At 44.2% G+C, this 26,954-nt stretch overlaps 1 protein-coding gene across 2 annotated transcripts in view; it reads right to left on the reverse strand.

Moving 5' to 3' along the window:
* Nucleotides 1-26,954, reverse strand: part of LOC147662038 (uncharacterized) — a 213,735-nt gene that overhangs the window by 133,444 nt on the left and 53,337 nt on the right. For both annotated transcript variants that reach the window (XM_086951158.1, XM_086951159.1), the window contains 2 exons: nt 13,126-13,239; nt 9,866-9,976 (listed from right to left, as the gene is read on the reverse strand). In XM_086951158.1, the coding sequence (XP_086807284.1) occupies nt 9,866-9,976; nt 13,126-13,239 (225 nt within the window). The remainder of the gene's footprint in view (nt 1-9,865; nt 9,977-13,125; nt 13,240-26,954) is intronic.

The following is a 26,954-nucleotide window of genomic DNA, read 5'->3' on the forward strand; positions in this document are numbered from 1 at the left end:
TGATTTAGGAACACAGCCCTGTGACAATGAGGTATTCAAGAGAGACAAGGCAGGCTGTGGAAAGATGGAGAACATTTCTCTCAAAATATAAGGCGGACAGCAGTCCCTCGGAGATCCCGATTTTACTTTGGACATTAAGAGAGGAAGCGCCTGAGCACTAATTATGGGCAACTGTTCCAGCAATGGGATATTCATAGGTGTCTCCAATGGAGGTCCGATTGAGGAAGAGCACGACATACTAGCTTTAATTGTGGCTATTTTGTCAAAAAAAAGTTGTTCAGATCGTCACAGAGCAATAGATATCGCTATGAGCGCCACAATGATTTTCAAATTGCTACCATCTGTATAATGTGTCTGTACATGCTATCTCCCTCTATGTTTCCTTTATGTTAAATAACCTGAATACTTCATTAGATAGGTATGTCCTCTCTCCATACCACTTTTCTGTGGAGTAAGGACACATAAATTTGGCCCTGACGAATGCCTAACGTTTGGCTAACTACAGGCAGAAACACGTTGGCATACAAATTTTACCAAATCAGAGACGTATATAGGTAATTAAATCAGTATATGCCCCCTGATAATACATTTTGATGGTTTTTTGGGGGGGATTAAATATGTTTTATTAGTTTAATCTGCATTGCACACATGACAGTTTGGACAATCGCAATATCATACGTTTGTTCCATTCTCCCGCCCGCCCTCCCTCCGTCCCCCGTGGACCAAGGAGAATGCACTGTGTCCATGCAAGCCGGTGTGCGTATTTTGCTCCTTAACGATTCAGTTGACAACCCCAAGCCCAACCGTCCCGGCCCCCCTCCCCTGTCCCATAACCCCCTCCCCAACAGTCCCCCCCCCCCCTTATCCCCCACTCCAGTGTGTTCCGCTTCCTTTCTGCGTGACAATGTGTAGGTTAGGCGTCTGGGCCTCATTGTTTGGCCTCTGGCTTCTTGTGTAATTCGTCCACCAGGCGAAGTACCCGAAGATATTTTGGGCATGTTAGCTCATTGAATTCTTGGGTCAACAGTGAGACCATCGGCTGCCATGTATCAATGAAGGAATCAGTTGATTGCGTGAGGGAGGCTTGTAGCCGTTCCATACCCATAATGTACCAAAGTCTATGGAGCCACCCCGTGTGCGTGGGCTTTCGTGTGGTACCCCAAAGCGAAAGGATGTGATGCGTCGCTGCCCCTACTGCCAAACCCATTTACTTCCCTCGTAGTGATTTGAGTGGGATTGTGATTTTGTTAGGGAGGCCTAGTATCATGTAAGCAGGAAAGCGAGGGATCTCTGTTTCAAAGTGTTGGTCTATGTCATGAAGCACTGCCTCCCAGTAATCCTGTATTTCCACACATTCCCATAACAGGTGTATCATGGTCCCTGTTTGGCCGCAACCACTCCAGCAAGTGGGATCGCGACGCAGATTACCCTGGTAGAGTCGTGCTGGGGTCAAATGCCAATAGTATGCCACCTTAACTGCAGACTCCCGGCTGGCCACATTCCTGGGTGTGTGGTGAGCTCAGTAATAAATGTCCTGCCATTCCTTAGCTGAGAGTGTGCGCCCTGTCTCCCGCTCCCAACGTCTTTGACCTGCGGATCGTGTTGTAAGAGGGGGGGACAGCAGTTTGTATAGCTCAGTGATTGCCCGTGCGTCAGTATTTTTCATGACGAGCCATTTCTCGTACGCCGTGAGGCGCCGACTAACGTGTGGTAGCGTGTCCCTATTCGTGAGCCAGTGTCCTCTGTGTCAAACAGGTGTCCGGCTGTCGCCATTGAGGGAATGAACTGGGGGCCAACCCGGGCGGAAAGGCTGGATTGTCCAGCAGGGGTGTCATCGGTGATGGGAAAGTTGTGAGGCCTTTAGAGACTGACACTGCGACCCACAACTGGAGGAGTGTCCGGGTGATGGGTGATTTTTTGATATAAGCCGGCCTGTCTGGCCGTAAAGGGACTCTCCACAGTGGCATGCCGGCCATTGCCCGGTCCTGGAATAATCAGCGTTTTTCAGATGTCGGGCGGGACCATTCTAAGAGGTAGCGGAGCTGTGCCGCCTGGAAGTATCTCTGTAAGTCCGGAATGCCAAGGCCGCCCTCAGAGGGTGTTCTCATGGCCAGGTCCCGGCGAAGTCGAGGGCGTTTACCAGCCCAGATAAACTGTCGTATGGCGTCTTGCAGTTTCTTAATCATCCCTATGGGTGGTGTGATTGGGATAGTCTGAAAGAGATACAGCACCTTAGGCAACAGAGACATTTTAATCGCCGCCGCGCGCCCCGGGAACGATAGTGGCTGTTGTCGCCATCTTTGTAAATCCCCCTGAAGCTGGGTAAGAAGCTTCATGTAGTTGTGGTCAACCGTTTGGGCCGTACTAGGCGTCAGGGTGATCCACAGGTAGGGTAGTGACATGCTGGAGGAAAGTTTGTAACAGACCTCTGTTGGCTAGGTGTGCATTAGGCCCCAGGGGCAGAATCACAGATTTCCCGACGTTCATTTTAAAGCCGGAAACCCTCCTGAACGTCATCATCTCGTCTAGGAAGGCAGGGATCGAGTGCCTAGGGTTTTCCACGGCCGCTAAGATGTTGTCTGCGTATAGGCTTATAGTCTGCCTTTCTCCCCCGAAACTGATGCCTATGATGGACGGGTTGTCTCGTACGCGCTGTGCGAACGGTTCTATGTACAGGGCGAACAAGAGGGGTGAGATTGGACATCCTTGTCTGGTACCACGCTTGATGTCGAAGGGTCGTGATCCTATTCTGTTAACCCTGATAGTTGCCTGTGGTGCCGCGTAGCAACTGGCGACCCGGGAGCGGAATCTCTCCCCTATACCGAACCTCACTAGCGTTCTACCCAGGTGTTTCCAGTCTACCCTGTCGAACTCCTTTTCAGCGTCGACCAAAAGAAGGGCCACGTCCGAATCATTGAAGTGGGCCTTGTCTATGACATGCATCAGGCGTTTGGTGTTATCAGCACATTGTCGGTTAGGAATTAAACCTGCCTGATCAGGCTTTATGATGCCTGGGAAGCAGGGTCCGAGCCTTGCGGCCAGAATCCCGGTGAATATTTTGAGGTCCAAGTTGAGCAATGAAACCGGTCGGTAGGCTACGCATTGGGTCACGTCTTTATCCGGTTTTGGCAAGACAATAATGTCTGCTTCTAGCATGTCTTGAGGAATGGATCCAGGACCCTGAAAGGAGTTGAACAGTCTAGCCAGTATTGGGGCCAGGAGGGGGCAAAATGTTTTGTAGAACCCTGCAGAGAAGCCATCCGGGCCTGGGGCTTTCAGCGGTTTAAGGCGTGCTATCGCCGAGATGACTTCCTCCACGCGTATCCGGGAGTCCAGAGACTGAGCGCTTGTCTCGTTGAGGGCCGTAACCGCTGCTTCGTCGAGGTATGCTTCTCCGGCCCCGGTGTCCAGGGGAGAATTGGCTGTGTATAACGAGGCATAGATTGCTCTGAATGCTTCTGCTATTTGATCGTCCTCCCAGAGTTCCCTACCTCCCTCTCCCTGGATAACGGGGATCGTAGATCTGAGGACTTTGGCTTTGAGTTTACTGGCCAGCAACCGTCCAGTTTTGTCCCCTCCCACATAATATGTGTGGCGAAGGCGCAGCGCTGCTTGTTCTGCGCGGTCCAGGCTCGCGAGTTGGGTCCTGGCCGCCTTGAGCTTGCACCATAGTCTGGGGGCCCCCGTTCGACTGTGAACCAGTTTGAGTTCTAGCACCTGCTCCGATAACGCCTGGCGTCTGTCTTTACGTTCCCGGTTGTCCGCCGCTGCGATAGCGATTAGTTCCCCACGCACCACCGCTTTGAGTGCTCCCCAGACCGCTGACATGGCCACGTCGCCATTGTCGTTTATGCGCAGGTAATCGGCGATGCTTTTGGAGAGTTGTTGTGTGACCCCTTTACGCTGGAGCAGGTTTTCCTAAAGGCGCCATTTGCCGTTGCGTGTCTGCGCGCGTGGGACTTCCAAACGAATCGCGACCGTGTCATGGTCCGATAGTGCCGCTGAGGTGACCTCGATGTCTTTGACCAGGGGGGCCAAGTCGGTGGACCCAAAGAAGAGATCTATCCGGGCGTACGTGCGGTGTACATGTGAGTAAAAGGTGTACCCCGGAGTTGTGGGATGAGCCCCCCTTCATAAATCTATGAACCCCCTTCTGGCCAGCCACTGTCCCCCCTCCTTGGAAATTGCGCCCGTAGAGCCAAACCGTTGTCCCGACCTGTCCTTCTCGGTGTCCATTACCAAATTGATGTCCCCTCCCATCGGAGTGTACCTCGCGTTTGTCGCTAAAACATCTGCCAGTGCCCCTTTGAGAAAGGCTTCCTGTTTAGTATTGGGGTCGTATATGGACCCTATAGTAATCGACAAGTCCCCTACGAGGACGTTGTACGCCAGGAGTCTGCCTTTGCTTTCTGGTATTTTTTCCCCCACCCCGCCCTTGAAGTGTTGTGCGAAGAGCAAAGCGACCCCAGCTTTTTTCTCAGTGGTGGATGAGTAGTATTGTAGTGGAAAGGCCCTGGACCTCATACAGTGCCAGTCCTTGGAGAGTAGATGCGTCTCTTGTAGCAAGCATATGGCTGCTACTGAGTTTTCCAAATTTGATAGTACCGCCCTCCTTTTGATGGGGTTATTGAGACCCTTGACTTTTAGGTAAGAACCTGGATTGTCACCTCAGCCATGGATGTGCGTGAATCCTAAACTTCTGTGTCATGAGCGGTCGCTGTCCCATGAGTCCCTGCCCGCTCCCTTAACAAACGGAACACACCGTCACCCGCCCCCCTCCCTCGACCAAAGCCCCAACTCACCCCCCCTCCCCACCCTACCCAAACCCCCAGCCTTTCCCTCAAGTTCCAAACCTCCCTCTCCCTCCCAGCCCACCCTTCCCCCCCACGCCCCCCTCCCTAACCCCAACCACGAACACCCAACTAGCGATCATAGTCCCAGGCCTATGCAAACTCAGTCCAGGCCTGTGGTAACGCTACGAGATGAGGGAGTGTGTGGCAGCGGCGACCTTGCTGGCCCCCCATCCCGCCCCCCCAGCCCTGTGCGAAGGTGATGCAAAAGATTCCCCCCGCACTTGCTGAGTCAAGTTCCATCCGTTGTGTCTTTGGAGACTTCTTGTATCGCTGCTGCTTGTTCTTGAGCCATGGTCGTTGGGTCTGGCTTAAGGCTGCTTCTGGGCGAACGTTGGCATCCCCGCGTTGCCAGCCATCCCTGGAGGACCGAGATGATCTCGTCCGAGAGGGTTACATAGAGGTCCCCTCCTCCCCTGCAACTTCATCTTGAGCAATGCCCAACAACTCACACGTTTCTCGCAGCGACCAGAGTTGGTGGAGGGGTCCTTTCCATTTGAAGATAAGTCTAAAGGGATGGCCCCAGGAGTATGGGATCCCATTGTCTCGTAAGAAAGTTGTGGCTACCTTGAAGGCCTTTCTCTTTTGTAAAGTGATTGCTGACAGATCCTGGAATAACCCCACGGAGTGTCCCTGGAATTTGAGAAGTTGCTTCTGGCATGCCGCCTTCAAGATGCGCTCCTTTAGGGGGTAGTCAGGCAGGAAGGCCAGAATGTCGGGGAGCGGGGCAGGTGTCCTGCGTGCTAGGCCCACTCTGTGTGCCCTATCTATTCGGATCTCAAAGTCATCAGGCTCTCCCAGGATCTCCCGAAACAACTGTTGTAGGTAGTTGGTAATGCTGTCCCCCTCTGATTTGGATGGCACGCCTCGGACCTGTATGTTATTGCGTCGGGAGCGATTCTCGAGATCCTCAGATCGGTCTGTTGCTCGTGGAGCCGGATGATTTCTTGTTGTAGGAATTCAACTTCCTCTCTCCTAGCGTGCTCAGTGTCCTCCATTGCTGCCACGCGCTCCCCAAGGCCGTCAACATCGCGCCGCAGCTCTCTGTGCTCTCCTGCCATATCTTGCTTGAGGGTATTTCCTTCACTCTGGGAGTTAGTATTTACTAGGTAGCCAATAAGCAGTGCTTAATTTGTGCCTGTGCTTAGCACCGGCACTTAATTATCAGGGCCGGGTCTACAATCATTGCTGCACGTCATTGATTTTTATTTGTGATATTATTATTTACCTCACTACTAGACTTGTTGAAGTCGCACAACACTCAGTGGCACAGTCTCACTTGGTACTCCTGAGACGGACGAGCAGACAGTCCCACTCCCAGCGAATCTGTGATGAGCCTGGCATGCCCTGACTGACCCAAGTAGAGAATGAAGATTCATGAATGAATCTCAATCTTGTTGATGGTGTAGCGACCGGAGGCTTTAGTTGATCTTCAGACCGGTGGGAGGGACACTGATTTTGGGCTACATTTTGGTTCTAAGGGGTTGGGGCTGTGCTGTGGCAGGCATCGTGCTCAGATTTTTTCAGATTGCGCATTTCTATGTGGCCACGCCCCAGCATGCCCACACCCCACCACCGAGTCGCTAGCGGTCATTCAAAGTCTGAGTGCCTGTGCCAGCCAGCACGACCTCATCCGACCATCTGAGGACTTGAGGACTGGCAGCAATAGCCCAAGTACTGGCAACAGCACGAGGTGAGGCAGGCAGGCCAGGCCTAGTCAGTTAATAGACTAAGCAATGCAGTGTAGTCAGTGTGTCCCTGCCGCCGGGTCCACCACGAACAAACCGGAACCGGTAAGTCTTAACAAAGTTAAGCAAGAAGAGCAGCTTTGCAGTGCTGCCTTTACCACAACTCTTTGTCTGCCTTCGCCACAGTCCTTACGTTCAAGTAATTTGTCATTTTTGGTGCAGGTTGAGTTGTTATTCCTTTCAAATTACTGCTGGCATGGATGTATACATGCGGAAGGCCCTGTACTACGTTGCGTTCTGGACGAGAATGTTACGATAAAGAGGGAGGATAGAGTACTGCAAGCACAATAGAAGCCCAGAAAGCAGAGGTTATTGTTTCCCACCACATTTGTGTCTATAGTCTACCTGCGGTTACATAACCATCTTACACTTAAGCTATCATGAGTCGGCTGAAGCCTGACCAGACCAAGGATATGTGTTATGCCGTTGAAAAAATGGTTGTTTGCTACACGAAGGGTTGGTGCAGCAGGAAACTTAGAAAGAAATGGAAAAACACACAAACCATTTATTTATGTTCCTTTTGTTACTTTATACGTTTGTTTTTCAGGAACACAAAGTCAACTACTGGCAAATGTTTACAAAATTGTATTATGAAGCTTTTGCTCTCCTCTTTGTGCGAAGAGGGAGAAGATGTGGCGTCATAGCTAGAGCTATTGATAATTAACTTTTAGTTGGGGAACCAGGTTTGAGTCACGGCGCGGCTCAACAACTCTGTGATTCTGGGCAAACCTCTACAAGGTTAGGCACGGATGATTTAATGTATAAAGCGCTACAATACATTTAGGTCGAGTTCGCGCCATAGAACAAAAGACATTTACATTACTCAGTTCTTTACTCCCTCACTAACTGCAGGGCGGTTGTTCCTTGTTAACGAGCTATTCTATTTACTTAGGCAGAACAGTTATTTTTCAGACTGGTGACTCATTAGCATTAGGTAGACCTGCATTTTGTCCTGGAGAAATTTGCCCAGGATGAAGTCACAAGAAAGCTGCAATGTTTCGCTACAGTTGCCAAAGGAAACTGCGTTTTTGGGGCATTTCCTTCTTAAAAACGAAACTCATTATTTTAGATAAAATGCAGTTTATTGGAGAGTTAAAGCAGCCAGGCTTGTGTGAATTAGTTAGGCACAGCGCTGAATTATGAGATTATCAGAAAAAAGCAGTTTTGAAGGTTTTGCTTTTTAAAATGCACTAACTCACCAACAGCAAATAATTTCAGAGTTGTTTCCAAATTTCCCCATATGGCTTAATGTTAATACACAACTTGACCCTAATACATTTCTCGAAATATGACAATAAATGTAGTTGCAAGATATGACATTACAGGAGGTAAGTTTACAATTTACCCAGAGTATACAAGGGACGAAGACACTTTATCTGAACCCTGACCATTGCTGACGGTCACAACTTATGGTAAAAAAAGTGAAATACGATAAGGCAAAGGTGGATGGAATGTTTTACACAAAGAAAAACCTATTCATTTCAGGAGTGAATTATGTGCATAAATCAGTTACAGGCTGTGCATGTGCCAGTGAGGTGCATAGTGTGCCTCTAGCAGAGTCAGATATATTCTAAATCTGATAGATGCCTTTCATAGTGGACTTGTACCTCTGAGCTCTATAATATCATATAGCCTACAGTCTTTTAGTAATAGACTGCTCCTGGGCATTTTAGGGCCAAGCCTGGGGAGAAACTAAATACAACATAAGTAGATAGTCATATCAGAATTAGTTTGGAGTCAGGCCTTTATTGGTCAGAAAAAAATCATTATCTTTGGTTCCAAAAGTCATGTCATCCAGTTTTTTTTGCGGTTTTGCCTTGGCTTTTGAGCTCCTTGGAAAGGATATCTTAATAAAATCAACATATATCAAGTCAACCATCATATTACCAAGGTAGGAATTCAGATAGGGTGTTAAACGTGTGTTCCAGCCTTGCAAGTTGAGGGTGTGAGTGGAGCCAATGGAGTGAGTGGGTGGAGCCAGTGAAGGAAGTGGGTGGGGCCAGGGGGAGTTGGTGTAGACTCCTACTAAAATGTGAGCACCTGGACTTCCTATTTTACAAATTAAGCACTGCCAATAAGACATTAGGGAGTTTTCTCTGCTAGTGACCAAATAGGTTTGGAGCAAAACCCAGGGTATCGCTTTTCTTCTTGTTGTGTGATTCTGCAAGTAAGGGTATGTATGAGCCCACCAGTGACCTTCCTCTCTCTTTTTGTGAGATACAGCAATATATTTTCCCCATGGAGGAAATAAAGTGTTTTAACACAGGGGACTATTCACCCTGTATGTAGTTCTTCACTTAGGTATAAAAACAGAAGCAATTTGAACTCAAATCTCTGCCTCATGCAGCTTTCAGTGCAGATTCCTGGTATTTTTCAAGAATTCCAAAAGTACTATATCTACACTCACACATACATGTAAATCTATGAGTGTAGAATAGATTGACTACTTTCCTTGTGAATCGGCCCACTATTTTTCTAACACAGTTCTTCAAGGGTATTGGGATACATCACCCACTACAAACTGACTGAAATTCTATCAAATTCTGGACCCTTTAAAACGTTTCCAATTAATATCTTAAAGTATAAGCATGTCATGGGAGAGGACAACCAACACTCAAATAAAGTGGTCTCTTCCTAGGAGGCATTTACTAATGATACATACTCAATGCCATTTAAAATATGGCTTATGTAAAAAGCCCATCATTTCCTTTCAATAACAACCTACTTGTTTCTTAGAATTCGAGCTGTCATTTTAACTAAGGGTTTTATTTAGGCGTGCATGCTTGATTTTGTGAGTTCAAGAACTGCAGGGTTTTCAAGGGTCATTCACCACATTTTACAAGTGATTCTGATGTATGCAACAGAGGCAGGAACAGCTTAATTGGAAACTTCTACATTGTATATGTATTGTACAAGTGACATTTCACAGAACAAGAAGGCTTGATTTTTTTCTGTTATCGTAACATATGTGCATTATTGTAGGTAGTCACCTCTATTCAACAAATACTAAAATAAATAGATATCCGTTCTAGCAGTGAGGCCAATGTTTTAAGAAGTAAAAATATGAGAAAAAATAATAATGGCAGAAAGAAAGATTCAATGAAAGAAAGAACATGAAACATATAATTAGAATGCACTGAAATTTGGAGAACAATCAATTAACACTATCCTCCATTGTGACAAGAAATAAATTGCACTGGGAGACAGACACGTTATTCACTGCACCACTTAAAGAAGTGCAAAAAAATATGAGCATTGGTAACTTACTTGGGGTAGGGTCCTTGGGGGCTTCTCCTTCTGCATGAAGATAATGGCTCAAACGTGCACCTGACTCTCCTTCCTTCCTCAAACAAAAATCAGGACTGAGGAAATGGTATTCTGTAGGTATGGTGAGAATGGATATATATTTTTTAGGAGTTAGTAGGCATTTAATATTTATTCACACAGAGAAGTGGTATACCACGAATAACACTCATCATGGTTACCAAAACTGTGTGTGTTATGTGAAGGAAAGGTTACACAAAATAGCACGATTCAACAAATTATAAAGGAAGCTTCGGAGTGCAGAGCCAGTGACGGTGTAAGCATTTCCTGCAGGTGCTGCCAGATTGGCAACTGGTTGCCATTGGGTTTTTGGCTCCTGATATTTTGATACTATGAAAATGCATTGCCTTTTTCAAAGTGTGTTTATGGTGCATCTTTGGAATATGCAGGTGACAATGTTAAATCAGAAAATAATATACAGGCGAGGACATTTTTTTTTAAAAGACATGAATGTTTTTTATTATACGTTGCTGTATGTTAGTATACAGTATCAATTTTTGTTATGATTTTTTAGAAAAAGATTGGTCTGGCGAGACAGCTAAGCTATCTATAGGACGAGAGCTAAATATAATGAGGATTAACTGATCTTAGTGAGTTGTTACATCATCACATTCGAGACCTGCAGAAGAGGGTGGTTTTAAATACCTTTATCAGTTATTAGAATACAACAATATTTCCTAGTTAGTTTTCACTGGTAAGTGTATATGGGTAAGATGAGAGGATAGAGGTTGGGGTGTCTATGAGGAAAACAATGCATCTTGTTAACTTTGTCAGAAAAAGGCAATTGTTTACAAAGGAAGAGCCTCACTCATGTATTTGGTATGTATGTATTTGTGGGTGAGTTCTATATGACAGCATGTAAAACTTGTCTGGGCTGGTGGCTGATTACAAACAACGGTCTTATGGAATAAGAAATGTTGCTTGATACTTTTATTATATTGCCCCTTTGTGCTTTGACCTCCGAGAACAAGGTACAAGATGCCGTGTGTATGGCGTGTCACAAGGGCAACGCATCTTTATGTTTGCTTCAGCTACATCAATTATCTCAGGAGCTGATCAAGTGGCAAGGTTCAGCTGTGGGTGAATATCTAAATCCACTTGAGACACTATAGGTTGGGCAATCACTTATCCAGCACTCCAAATGTACCAGCCAATCCAAGGGGACCAAATCTACTTTACTTATGGGAGTGGGGAAGTTTTGATCAATAGGATAACACCCAAGCATTTACCTTGCACACAAGTTGAGGTCTTTGTGGCTAAAGATGGGCAAGCACAGCATTACTGTACCACAGCTCCAACCATACACTGTATTTTAAATCTATAAATATACAAATATATTAAATCACAGGTCTAATATCTGCAGGTACTGCAGAATTTCTACACATGAGCTTGACACGACTGTCTGAGGTAGTGTAAGCAGAAGCAGCTCTCTTGTCCTGATCAATTACATGGATTAAGAGAGCTTGACTTATTTTTTGGGGTCCTATACTGCTGTATTCGATAGGTAAGAGGAGCTGGTATCCTGAACAAAGACCTGATACTGTGATTTTCCAACCAGGAAATTCACACATTTCAAAATAGCTCTTCCTCTGATGAGCCTAATATGGCTGTTACAAGAACACTATAGAGGCAGCAGTCATCTAATAGGCTGCCAGATCAAGTATTTTTAACAAATCTTCATGTCAAGACATTGACTATGTGGCTGTAGTTCTGGAATCCCTACTGCATGTTCATCCAGTGGTTGGCAATATTTTTCACAGTACAGCTAAATATGCCTCTTTATCGCTTAGAACTGTTTCTGCTTTTGCAATGTACCTGCACTCTGATATTATTACACCTCTCATTCCTACATGACTGGCCAACTCAAGAAAGGTAAGGGTACCCTCCAGGTACAGGCACTGAGGTAAGTGTATCTTTTTGAATTTATAAATGCAGGCTTCGAAAACTCATAAAAGTTTTACTAGTCCTTTGGTCGAGCAACTTGAATAGTCTATTCGACATAACAGTAATGTACATGACCCGTAGACTGGTCTCAAATTGTGTGATCATTGTCAAATATTTTATTTTACAGAGTCACCTTTGTCGTCATTTTAGCATAAGGTTCAACTTGAAATATTTGAGTTCAGCATTTCCGCTGAACAAAACAAATCTCTTTTGTTTGATTAAATGGACTGAATGTGTGTTCCATGTGAAATAAGAATCTAGCCCACAATTAGGGTACACATGAGGCCTGACTTGTCTCTCAGTTTACTAATAGCATTGCCACCGGGGCAGAAGTGTTTCTCAGTTCCTGTTTAAACACTCATTTTTAATAACTATATTACTAAAGCATGATGTGGTAGCGCACTGTCATTTACAAACAGTAAATTTCCGAGAAATTGTCAAAAAAAAGTACCACTACCTTGCAGCTTTACAAATAATACTATATAGTATATTAACAATAATCTGAGAAATGTTGGTTTCAGAAACCATATCATTTGCACATCACGAATTAAAGTGTTCTGATTTGTTTTTCATCCTATCATAATATTTTTGTCATCGCACAGAAGTACAAAAACTGGGCTTTCACAACTACTGAAATAAATCTTGAAATGTTTGTACGGCTGACTTATTAGCTCTTTAAATTAGTGTTAGGAAAAACCTGGTACCCTAGAGGCTTTCATTCCACACTTCATGCAGAGGGACAGACAGTTCACTTTAAAAAATTCTCGAAATCTGCAGTCAGAGAAAAAAAAGGAATTGTAAACTGACTTCTGACTTTTGTCTCTGAACACAGAGCAAATTTGACAAGATAAGAAACAATTTAAGGGCATGTTTATTGCTCCTTCAATTTCTGACTGAAGAGATCACCAGTTCTTTGTCAACTCAACAGGGAGTAGATCGTAAATACAGCTCAACCTGATAAAATCTGACTTGCCATAGCAAGTGGGCGAGTAGATTTTTCGAGGCCTGAAATGTCTAGCTTTCAATTATTTTAACATACATCTGAATACTTAATATACCCTTCAGCCCTCCAATCTTCAGACGAAAAGCTATACACCTGACCCAGGTGACAGAGAAATGTACAGCTATCCAAAAAAGGTCAATCTTAACTTAACAAAGCAGTGGGCCTGGCGTCCTTAGGATGCACAGAAATAGCTAACAGGATTCGCACAGGCTGATTTGACTCAGAAATGTTCATGTGTACAATATTTTTTCCTCACCTGTGCTGAGACACTCATTGCTTTCTACCACTTCTTCAGTCCTTGGATCTTTCCACTGTTCAAGTTCGGCCCCATTTAACCTCTTTAACATATCAGGAATGGTAACTGTATCGCCTGTTACAAAAATACATTGGTTTGTATTTAATGTTTTTACTTTCAAATTATTCTACTTGGCCACAAGGTATTTAATATTTTATTCATTTATAATTGATACTATGCTTATTTAGGCAAAATATATTAGGAGTTTAAAAATACAACACTTTTTAACATGAAAACACCAAAACATAGTACTTTTCACATCATCATCTTTGTACATTCAGTCCAAAATCACAAGTATTACGGTATTCCCTTTCCAACAGTTGTAGTCATGAAAGGCCTCCAGGAACAATTGAAAATCATGTGCAAAAAATGCATTAACCCCTTCTGTGCTGCGCGAATTTTGCTCCGGTGCTGAACGTTCCATTGGGCCTATGGAACCATGACGGAACGGTTCCGTCATAAGCACAGGCCACCTTACGCTCATGACGGAACCGTTCCGTCATGAGCATCGGACTGCAATATGTTAATGTGCAAAACATAAATTAGTTTATTCTCCACAAACAATATATAACAGTACTGGACAATTAAAGTTCATAATTCTAAAATACATTCAAGTGCCATAGAATAAGCAAAACACAATATATTCTATTCTCAATCTACACTATAACAGTAAGATGTCCTGAGAAAAATGGGAGTTCATTGAGATACAAAACAACAATATGCAAGGTATAATAGTGTACCCTCCACTACAACTATAGCTGTGCAAGTTTCCTTGGTTTGTAAAGAAATATGAATAATTTGCAGAGTAACAAGACCACTCCATTACTTTGTAAATGGATTATGTTTCTGACATATTTTGATTTCTAACATAATCTCACTGATCATTGTGTAAATTAATAAAGCATCCATTTTCCGTCTAAAAACTGGGAATAATATTTCCTTTCTTGCATTTATATAATACGTGCACAATACAATCAGGTGTGAAAATGCCATATTAGCTGTTTTACAGAATGGAGAAACTTGACAAGCAGCAACCTCTTCTAGACTATTAGTCTTATTCAACTTCCATTTAATAAACAACTGAACTTGCCCCAATCTTATTTTCATCATTCATATTCTGGTAGTCATATCCTGTACGTGATTCAAATATGGTTGCAGTTCACCATCATGGTTGTATCAATATCTCATTTTTAGGTCGAGCTATTATATAGCTCTGACATATAGTAGGGGAAACAAACTCTTGAACAAGGGCGGATTACCTCCAGTTCATGTGGTGCACTCGTGTGAGACGCGCATGTACAAACCCTTCAGCCTCGCTCCCATTTTCTCCTCGAGCCAGGCATCTGAAGCTTCCCCAGTTCCCTCCCACCCTTCCGACTTCAGGCATTCAAGCGTGAAGCTTCCCCAGCACACGCTCGGCCAGCTTTAATTACCCCAACATTCCTCCCTCATGTTTCTTGCGTGTTTCTTGTCTTTCCTTCTGCTGAAAAATCTACGGCACCTTTAATTTGCATTTTGTTATAACCAGCAGCCTCGAGAATTTCAGCATCCTTAATTTTATTTGTTTTTTGATAATTGAATTTAAATGGTAGACCTAGATTTCCCACTTGTATAGAACATTTGCTCCATGTTTAGCTTCGTGGAGAGTCTCGAATCCGTTTGTTCACAAGAGCAAACTAATTGTAATAACTATGACAAGCATTCTAAATATTCTCATTTAGGAATAAAGCAAACATGCTGTTAAAGCACTTTAAATGTGTTGCACGGCTTCCCATCCAAGCCCACGGTGTTAGGCTGCTACTCCAGCAGTCCTGCAAAAATGGCTTTTCCCAGTGCTGACACGCAAGGGGCTACACTATGAATTGTAAAATTAAAGCCCGTCACCTGACTCGCCTGTTTTTCACTGCAAAAGGTAAAATAAAATCCTTTTTCTGTAACATGATTTTCTGTTGCTTTCAGTGATCTCCATGTAAGTAGCACTTGTGATGGTCTGAGCCCTTTTGCAGATTGTACTGAACGTTGCCACACATTAACACTAGTATTTCCTGTATGTTTCAGATATAGCGAAAAGTTCAGAATCAAACTGTTTACGTTTGAGATGCCGTCCGTTTCTGGCTCATCAAGAATTTAAGAATTTTCCATGTGTGAGAATTTGTAATAAATGCATCTGGCACAGGAGAAATATAGCATATTTTTAGTGTCCAGATTTTACTGTGGAATACTTCTTGCTCTCTTTGCTTAAATTTGGTAGATATTACCCTAACTTATAACATCTACTTTACAACTGTATTTACAATGTTAAGGGTAAGCTTTCAGTCTAAAAAAAAACTGCTATTCGATCCTGTGTTTATGTTTAATTTCAGATTTTATATGATCTAATCCAGCCCAATCACCGGTCAATTCCTTGACTTATTTTGTATGACCAGTTTACATCCAACCTAGCGCCCTTTCCCTCTCGCGCTTTCTTCTATGCGCCCTAAAGCCCTTCCCCAAGCTCTATTATAAAAGCCTTCAGATCTGCAGAACCCTGTCCTCGGTTTGTCCCACCCACCATTTCTCCCCCACCCCCGGTCACCTACGGTGACCATTTGCTACCAGACACTTTGCGCGCGCCGCGCTCCACCTCTGCTGCCACTTCAACTCACCAGGCAGCATACCCCCTCGCCCCTCGCTCGCCAATGTCTCTCCCACCCTTCCTTTGATGTCCGCCGCAAGTTCTTACAGGCTAATGGCCCTCCCCCAGCTCAGAGCGCGCATCGCTTGTTTTCATCTATTCTCTCACTTTACTTTCCAACCCCTTTCCCTCTCGCCCATACGTTCTCTTGCTCTCACACCTCCTCCTCCTGTTTGTTGTCTCATAGATTCCCTTCCCTTTCTCATTGTTTGCTCTTTTTCCCTCCTCTGTTTAGTGATCTTTCACCTCTTCATTCTGCATCTCCACGCCAACCCTTCTTTCACCCCTCTTCTCTCCTTTCTCTTTCCTACCCTCTATCTATCCTCCTTATTAGCTTATTAGCTTCCCACAGCATCACTCAATGCCACAGCATCACTCAGCACCACTCAACACCACAGCACCACTCAATGCCACAGCATCACTCAACCCCACAGCATCACTCAGCGCCACAGAATCACTCAACGCCACAGCACCACTCAGCGCAAAGCATCCCTCAACCCCACAGCATCACTCAGTGCCACAGCACTACTCAACGGCACAGCATCACTCAACGGCACAGCATCACTCAACGCCACAGCATCACTCAGCACCACTCAACGCCACAGCACCACTCAATGCCACAGCACCACTTAACACCACAGCACCACTCGACGCCACAGCACCACTCAACGCCACAGCACCACTCAACACCACAGCATCACTCAACACCACAGCCCCACTACACACCACAGCATCACAACGCCACAGCATCACTCAGCGCCACAGAATCACTCAGCACCACTGAATGCCACAGCACCCCTCAACGCCACAGCACCACTCTATGCCACAGCACCACTCAACGCCACAGCACCACTCAATGCCACAGCACCACTCAGCGCACAGCATCCCTCAACGCCATGGCATCACTCAATGCCACAGCATCACTCAACGTCACAGCATCACTCAACGCCACAGCATCACTCAGCACCACTCAACGCCACAGCATCACTCAATGCCACAGAACCACTCAATACCACAGCACCACTCAACACCACAGCACCACTCAACGCTACAGCATCACTCAACGCCACAGCATCACTCAACGCCACAGCATCACTCAACGCCAAAGAATCACTCAGCGCCAAAGAATCACTCAGCACCACTGAATGCCACAGCACCCAATTCCACAGCACCACTCAATGTCACACCACTCAACGACACAGCATCACTCAACGCCACAGCATCACTCAGCACCACAGAATCACTCAGCACCACAGAATCACTCAGCACCACTGAATGACACAGCACCCCTCAATGCCACAGCGCCACTAAATGCCACAGCACCACTCAACGCCACAGCACCACTCAACGCACAGCATTCCTCAACGCCACAGCATCACTCAATGTCACAGCATCACGCAACGTCACAGCATTACTCAATGCCACAGCATCACTCAATGCCACAGCATCACTGAAAAACGTCACAGCATCACTCAACGTCACAGCATCACTCAACGCCACAGCACCACTGAATGCCACAGCATCACTCAGCACCACTGAATGCCACAGCATCACTCAGCACCACTGAAGGCCACAGCATCACTCAGCACCACTGAAGGCCAGAGCATCACTCAGCACCACTGAACGCCTCAGCACCACTGAACGCCTCAGCACCACTGAACGCCACAGCATCACTCTGTGCAACCATTCAACAACAATTGGTTCTAATATGTTCTCTCAATGGTTCAAGCTTTATTACAAATGTCACAAAAATATGTTAATATTTCACTGCTGTTCTTGGATTTTCATCACAATAAAATACACTGAACATAATCTTCCCAAAAGTTATTTACAAAAGTTTAAGCTATTGCCATTATAAATTACAATAAATGTTATTTAAGTATTAATTATTAAAAAAATAATACATCTAAGTCATGTAAATACAACACATATTGCATTACAAATGCTATAGGTGTCACGTTTGCGAAAGTTAAAACTATTGGCATTGTAAATGACAAAGCTATTAATTTCGCTATTTTCAAAACCAACACATAAATAAAATATTTGTCATTTACAATAGCTCAAAATTTCCTAATGCGAGACCTATTGCATTGCAAATGCTCGTTTCCCTTATCTCTGTAGAGCTCTTTCAAGAGAAGTCTGCTTTACCAAGCTTTTAAACTATCTCTATCTATTAAAAATGGCAATCTCACTTGGACTCCTGAGCCTATCGGATCAACCCTTGCTAGGATTTCATTTATATTATCGTATCATGCAATTTTATTTGGAGATTGAAAGCATAATTGTATTATGTGCTTCATTGAGTCTTCAACTGCTCCATTATTATCATACCAATAGTTTAATGCTCTTTGATAATACTTAAATGCAATATTTGTCAGACCTAATTTTAACCTTAATGCAGCATGTACTGTAACCTTGGGAGGCCTAACCAGTTCTTCTATATACTGATTTTAACTGCCTGGATTCACATAATCATCTTTTCATCCAGAATCTCGCCATAGAGCATCAAATTACAATTATCATATTGTATGTTTACTTCAAAACTCCTAACGATTTAAAACCGAATTCAATGTCAATTCTTTTCAAGGCTACTGTTACTGCTTTTGTTCTCTGTCCCAGGACCTCAATATGTCTCTTAACATTTAAATTACTTCTAAAAATCACTCTCAGATAAATATATTTGTTAATTGCCACCTATTGTTTACCATTCAATTAACAGCTTTTTTTGTGTAAACACCAGGGTTTTTGTTTTAGTTGCATGTATAATCAGTTCAGTCATACTGCAGTATATAGCAAATTTAATCAATTGTTTCTCCATGCCTGTTGGTGTGAGATCCCTTCAAACAGAATTGTCCCTATTAAATAGATTTGGAATACATTCTTTACTTAATTTCAGGGGGTGAGGGTACAGAGTTCAACATGTTAGGAAAATCTGCTGTACAAATGGAAAATGAAAGGGAAGCTAGGATACACCCTTGCCTCACACCATTTGGGGTACAAGTCCTCCATGATAAAGCCCTGTTGCTGCCAAGTTGAATTTGAGTCCAAGGGTGATTATGTAGTTGAATCACCGGGTTGAATAAACATAAAGGAATAACCCAAGAACACCATCTTGTATATTTATTTTGTCAAATGCTGTGAGTAAGCCTATGTAAGCAGATGTCTGTTTCTTCTAGAATATATTTTCCACAGGTAATTTTTGTATAAAATACAAATTTGAAGTTAAGTAACCATTCCGAAATCTTAGTTCTGTTTTTGGCAGCACAGTCACATTTTCTGACTCATCCTTTAGATGTTTCAACACATATTTTGATTATATTTTGCCAGAAATATCTGAAAGGGTTATTTTGCGGTAGTTGCCAGGCAATTCTCGTCCCCACTTTTTATACAATGGCACTCTTATGCTACCTCATGAGCTCATCATTCCCATGTTAATTTCCCCCCAAAATCTTTAACTCAAACCAAATAACCTTATGTGATCCTGAGTTGATGTGAAATGCAAAAACTGGCAATCTTTTGTTCAACCCAGCGAATAGAAGCATGGAATATCATGATAAATACATGTAACGAAGTACAATTAAATGTATTTGGAAATACAGATCTTTAAATCTTGGCCTTCTGTCACAGTTTTTAATGAAAAGTTTGTAAGCTATGCATTCTCCTACTTTTAACTATTAAAATGGTTGTTTATATTGCAATGAGCATAATAAGTGTAGATCTAGAGTCTCTGATTCTGAGTATGTCGAATGTAGATGGGGTGGTATCTGTGGCATCCAGTAAATACAGATAACCCTGTGTACGATGACGACGTCACCTTGTACGTTGTCGACCCGGCGTCGCACCTCAATACATTACTTCGGGAATTTATTAAATTTGGTGGACTCTCTGGAATTTCCATTAACTGGGCTAAATCAGTTATGTTTCCCTTAACTGACGCTGCTATGCCGGCCCCATCGAGTTACCTCTAAAATGGGAGGACTAACCTGTTAAATATCTGGGCATATGGCTCAGTAGAAATATGCAAGAACTATGGGACATGAATTACGGCCGTGCCATAACATGGCTGGAAGCAGTGCTTAATTTGTAAAATAGGAAGTCCAGGTGCTCACATTTTTGTAGGAGGCCACACCCACTACATCTGGCCCCACGCACTGCCTTCATTGGCTCCACCCACTTACTCCATTGGCTCCACTCACATCCTCAACTTGCATGGCTAAAACCCACATTTAACACCCTATCTGAATTCCTACCTTGGTAATATGATGGTTGACTTGACATATGTTGATTTTATTAAGGTATCTTTTCCAAGGAGCTCAAAAGCCAAGGCAAAACCGCAAAAAAGACTGAATGACATGACTTTTGGAACCAAAGATAATGAACTTTTTCTGACCATTAAAGGCCTGACTCCAAACTAATTCTGATATGACCATCTACTTATCTTGTATTTGGCTTCTCCCCAGGCTTGACCCTAAACTGCCCTGGAGCAGTCTACTACTAAAAGACAGTAGGCTATATGACATTATAGAGCTCAGAGGTATAAGCCCACTATAAAGGCATCTATCAGACTTAGAATATATTGGACTCTGCTAGAGGCACACTATGCACCTCACTGGCACATGCACAACCTGTAACGGATATATGCACATCATTCACTCCCTCAATTAATAGGTTTTTCTTTGTGTAAAACATTCCATCCACCTTTGCCTTATCGTTTTTCACTTTTTTTACCATAAGGTGTGACCGTCAGCGATGGTCTGGGTTCAGATTAAGTGGCCTCGTCCCTTGTATACTCTGGGTAAAATGTAAACTTATCTCCTATGATGTCACATCTTGCAACTACATTTATTGTCATATTTCGAGAAATGTATTAGGGTCAAAGGTTGTGTATTAACATTAAGCCATATGGGGAAATTTGGAAGTTGACATCTCTTAAGGCCGAGGATACAACTCTGAAATTATTTGCTGTTGGTGAATTAGTGCATTTTAAAAAGCAAAACCTTCAAAACTGCTTTTTTCTGATAATCTCATAACTCAGCGCTGTGGACAATCTCGTTACCTATAGAGACGATATCCAAACTTTTGACCAACCAAGCAAATATATTGTCTTATGAACACGACACACAATCAGTGTTTAAGCTCTCTCACGGCAGCTGGGCTTCCAAACTCTATGCCCCAAAAACATTGTTGCCCTACCTTTCATCGCACATAAAACCATACGTAAAACCTCAATTAATGAGATTTCGTTTTGGTTTAATTCCACTGATGGCATATAAGTTCGGACAAGGGTATAAGAAAGCTGCCTCCACTCAATGCCATTTCTGCAAACAGGAGGAAGAAAATCTAATTCATATCCTGTGCATTTGTAGTCGCTTACTCGCCCAACGAACCTTCTGGCTTTACCGATATGGCTTTCTTTTAACATCAGGACATGCCAAGAAGCACTAGAATTATGCATGAGGGGCGATTCTTCTCAGATGGCTTCTCGCTTTGTAAAATTTATGTTTGAAATTAACCTTTTGTTACCTACAGATGACCAAGAATGAACTGTAATCTTAAAAACGTACTTTTTCCTTTTTATCTGCCCACTGTTTTAATTTAAAATCTGATTAATGTTTCTCTTTTAATTATCAATCCATGCTTGTACGAATTGCAATGATTTTAATTAATTATGCAAATAAAATACTTACTTACTCAGCGCTGTGCATAACGAATTCACACGAGCCTGGCTGCTTTAATTCTCCAATAAACTGCATTTTATCTCAAAGAATGAGTGTCGTTTTGAAGAAGGAAATGCCTCAAAAACACAGTTTCCTTTGGCAACTGTGGCGAAACATTGCAGCTTTCTTGTGCCGTCATCCTGGGCAAATTTCTCCAGGACAAAATGCATGTCCACCTAAAGCTAATGTATCACCAGGCTGAAAAATAACTGTTCTGCCTAAGTAAATAGAATAGCTCGTTAACAAGGAACAACCGCCCTGCATCATTCGCCCTGCAGTTAGTGAGGGAGGAAAGAACTGAATAATGTAAATGTATTTTGTTCTATGGCACGAACTCGACCCAAATGTATTGGAGCGCTTTACACATTAAATCATCCATGCCTAACCTTGTAGAGGTTTGTCCAGAATCACGGAGTTGTTGACCCGACGCCGAGACTCAAACCTGGTTCCCCAACTAAAAGTCAATTATCAATAGCTCTAGCTGTGACGCCACATCTCCCTGTTTGCACAAAGAGGAGAGCAAAAGCTTCATAATACAATTTTGTAAACATTTGCCAGTAGTTGACTTCGTGTTCCTGAAAAACAAACGTTTAAAGTAATAAGCGGAACATAAATAAATGGTTTGTGTGTTTGTCCGTTTCTTTTCAAGTTTCCTGCTGCACCAACCTTTCGTGTAGCAAACAACCATTTTTTCAACTGCATAACACAAATCCTTGGGCTGGTCAGGCTCCAGACGACTCATGATAGCACGAGTGTAAGATGGTTATGTAACTGCACATGGACTATAGACACAAATGTGGTGGGAATTAATAACGAGTGGTTTCTGGGCTTCTATTGTGCTTGCAGTACTCTTTCCTCCATCTTTATCATAACACTCTCATCCAGAGTCACAATGTATTACAGGGCCTTCCGCATATATACATCCACGTCAGCAGTAATTTGAAAGGAATAACAACTCAACCTGCACCAAAAATGACAAAATACTTGAACGTAAGGACTATGGCGAAGGCAGACAAAGAGTTGTGGTAAAGGCAGCACTGCAGAGCTGCTCTTCTTGCTTAACTTTGTTAAGACTTACCGGTTCCGGTTTGTTTGTGGTGGACCCGGCAGCCGGGACACACACTGACTGCACTGAATTGCTTAGTCTATTAACTGACTAGGCCTGGCCTGCCTGCCAGCCTGCCTGCCTCACCTTGTGCTTTTGCCAGTACTTTAAAAAAAAATCTTTTTATTGAAATTTTGTCAAACCAACATACAATCGTCTTCTACATGTAGCACACAATGCAATATCACATTGGTCCAAATATCCAGTACAATATCTCTAAATATAATACGAACATGGTACATGTGCAATTTAACCACAATATCACATCAGTGGGGTAACCGCGTATGGGCTCCCATTCCCTCCCACATCCACTTTTACATCAACTGAATTATACAATTGCTCAGGAGACAGAAACAGTCGAGGCCACCAAAGAGTTGATATTCATCCCTTCCACATCACTAAACCCGAACACCAACAAACAACCTGTCAGTGGCAACGAACCAGGAGGCTGCAAAGTCTGTAGATTTAGAAACTACACCCCCTGCCCCCATGCGCATGTACCATCAAATCCTCACTACCCCATATCTGTGGCCACCAAATCTCCGTTGCCCAATTCAGCAGCCTCTCTAGCAATGAGATAACATGTGAGGGGGGCCCGGATGTCATTCGGCCTAGAAGCAACCGGTAGTAATTCCGCATATATGGCAAGTCGTTCTTGACAGGTAATTAAATCATCAAGCCATGTCTTGAATTTAGGCTCCCGGCCCCTCCCCCATCTGCAGGCCACCCTTCGTTTTGCCATGAGAAGCGTCATAGCCACAAACCACCTGTATTCTGCCTTTACCAGAGTAACAAACTCCAACAATACCATTAAGGGGTCCGGCATCAGTGTCTCATCTATCATGTGCTGCAACGCCTCAAAAACCTCATTCCAATATTCTCGAATGCTCGGACAGTCCCATGCCAGATGCAAAAAATCATCCCCAGGGGCGCGACATCTGTCACAGCGATCGTCCTCCCTCATCCTAACAGGTGTATATTATAATCTATGAAGAAACTTATAGTGTATGATGCAGAGTCTGCTGCTCGCTGATACCCTCTCAGTGTGCACGCAGCAGGTCTCCCATTGTGAATCTGTCAGATGTCGCCCTAAGTCTGCGTCCTATTTCAACCGCGCCTGAGCTGCAGGTCTCTCTTTTTGAGCATGCACTATGTTGTAAATCAGTGAAACTAGGCGCATGGGTTTGGGCCTATCCAGCACCGCATGCAACGGTGTCAGCCGTGCTGGCTCGTCCGGAAACGTTAGGGTGATTGCTTTTACCCCCTGCCTTAGTCTGATAAATAGAAACACATCTAACGGCGTCTGCATCTCTTCCGGACACATATGTGCCAGAGAACGGAACTCACTCTCATGGTACATATCCCCTCAATTAACCAGTCCATATTTGCCCCTGAATTTCCTAAACACTTCCTCTTGCTGTAGTGGACTATCCGGGTGATAAGTGAGGGGCATCAGTGGTGAATATGCCAATGGCATTCCCAACATCTCCGTGACCTTGTGCCATGCCTTAATTGAACTATAAAGTGCGCTCGGTTGCCTCTCTCTGTTACCGATCTTGCTATATATTGCCCCATCTAGTGGGACAGGGTGGGCCAGCCAATGTTCCGCTGCCACTTGTGGCATGTAGCGAGGTTGTTCAATCCAAAACCACACGAAGTGTGCCTGTGCCGCTATAAAGTATAACTCCAAATCTGGTATCCCGAAACCCCCTTGGGAATAAGGCCTGTTACCGCCCCACACTAGTCATATTCATACAGATTTCAGGGTTTTAAAGAAGTAGGAGCCCGGGTAGTAGGGTATATTCAAAAATAAATGTAGCACCTGCGGGAGTATCACCATTTTAATCAATGAAGCACGTCCCGCCATAGACAGGGGAAGCGCCACCCATCTCGTCACACAGTCTCCGATCTTGGACATAATAGTCCCATAATTTGCCCTCATCAATCCCTCCCTATTCCGTGTAACTTTGACTCCTAAATATTTAAGCTCATCAGTACACCATTCCAAGGGGTAATCCATTTCAAATCGCTCCACGGCCGTCATGAGTGGAAAATAACTAGATTTGGTCCAGTTAATCTGTATACCGGACATGCTTCCAAAGACGATGAATTCCCAGAGTACCGGGTTCAAATTCTGTCGTGGGTCACGGATATATAAGGTAATATCATCCGCATAGAGTGAGATAAGTATCTGTCGCTGAAAGCATCTCAATGCCTTATCAATGTGACTCTGCCTCAATTTTGCCGCAAGAGGTTCCACCGCCAGCGCGAATAGCAGCGACGACAGGGGACACCCCTGTCTGATCCCCCTTGTTATCTCAAACGTTTGGGAAGTGTGTCCATTGATCAAAACCTTGGCCATTGGTTTGGTGTAGAGTAGTTTAATCCAGGCTAAAAACAAGGGTGGCAAGCCCATCCGCTTCATCACCCCGAATAGGTATCCCCATTCAAGCGAATCAAACGCCTTAGTAGCGTCCAGAAAAATAGCATCCATGGGGAGGTCAGGGGAGGTGGTGTGCAGGATCGCAAATAGCGTCCGTAAGTTATGAGAGGTTGCCCTGCCAGGCACAAACCCCGACTGGTCTGGCAGGATCAAATGTTCCATCAGTAGACTCAATTTTGTTGCTATTAGCTTAGCTGAAATTTTTGCATCACAGTTTAGCATCGAAAGTGGCCTATAGGAGTCACAAAGGTCATGGGGCTTACCAGGCTTTGGCAAAGACAGAATCAGCGCCTCACTAATCGACCGCGGCAAGAGCCCCACCTCTAACGCGTCCTCATAAATTTCCCGAAGCACCGGAGCCATGATGTCTATATATGTTTTATAGAATTCCACTGGAATGCCATCAGTGCCTGTGGCCTTGCCCGACTGCATGCTCATGATGGCTTCCCTTACCTCATCTAGCTCAAAGGGCGCACACAAGAAAGTCCTCTGTGTGTCGCTCAGCCAACCCAGTGCCACATCCCCTAGGAAGTCGTCCAGCTGCTCAACTGTGGCGCCCGTTGTGGTATACAATAAGCTGTAATATTCCAAGAACGTTCTAAGTATATTTTGCTTGTCTCTATGAGGGAAGCCCCCCGAATCCTGTATTTCCGTGACAGCGTTGGCACAACGTGGCTTTTTCACCTTTTGCCCCAGTATTTTTCCAGGCCTGTCTCCTTCTCCATAATCTCGGGCCACCAGGACTTACTTTTAAATTTTGCCTCCCTCTGTGCTTCTTCCATGTACAGGGACAGTTTTTCCCGAAAGGTTATTTGTGCTGCTACAGTGGGGGCGTCTGCGAGTTCCGCTTCTAGCCTTTTAAGATCCCTATCAAGAGCCCTGACCGTGGCCTGAATATCTTTCAACACCCCCGCACCTTTCCCTATACAGTATCCCCGTATTGTTACTTTAAAGGCCTCCCAAATCAATTCTACGCTTTTCACTGAGTCCTTGTTTCGTGTAAAAAAATCAAGTATTTCCTCTCTCAGTTCTTCTTGAAAGACTGAGTCTAACAAAATGGAGGGATTCAACCTCCACGGGCTCCGCGGCACATTAAACTCCGAGGATGAAAGCGCCAATAACACTGGCACATGATCAGAGTATGTTCTAGCAAGGTGCCTCGTGCTTATTATTGAGGGTGCAAGTCCTCTAGATACTAAAAAATAGCCCAGTCTTGCCCATGAGTGTGCCTGCGCTGTGAAGTGTGTACCCTCCAGCTCCTGTGTGTGTCTATGCCTCCAAGCGTTATCTGCACTTGGATTGTACGTGACATTGAAATCACCTCCCCAAACTAAGTGTATGACCTCTATTTCAAATATCTTGGTCCATAAGCTTTCAAAAACCCTGGGGTCATGCACATTTGGACCACAGCAACACACTAGAAGGACAGACTGTGTCCCCAGTCTACCCCATGCCATACAATATCTCCCATCTTCATCGCATAAGGAGCCTGCCATGTGGAATGGCACCTGCCTCTTGACCAGTATGGCAGTCCCACAGGCATAACTCGAGTAGGATGAAAAAAGCCTAGTCTCCGCCCACTTACTTCCAAAATTAATTGGCCTATTACGCTGGCAGTGAGTCTCCTGTAGCATAGCAATGTGTATGTGGTGATGATCCAAATATGATAAAAACCTGTCTCTTCTTACGGGGATCACCCAGGCCTCTCACATTCCACGTTAGTATATTGAGGTCAGTGTTACTCGCCCCAGACATCATTTCTACTAATCCACCACTTAAGCAATGGGGAACGGGGTCGGGGCCACCACCCCGACAGCCTCCCCCGGTCAAACTCATAATACCATAGTTCTC

This window comes from Lissotriton vulgaris, unplaced genomic scaffold (assembly GCF_964263255.1).
Source record: "Lissotriton vulgaris unplaced genomic scaffold, aLisVul1.2 SCAFFOLD_241, whole genome shotgun sequence".
NCBI classification, from domain to species: domain Eukaryota; kingdom Metazoa; phylum Chordata; class Amphibia; order Caudata; family Salamandridae; genus Lissotriton; species Lissotriton vulgaris.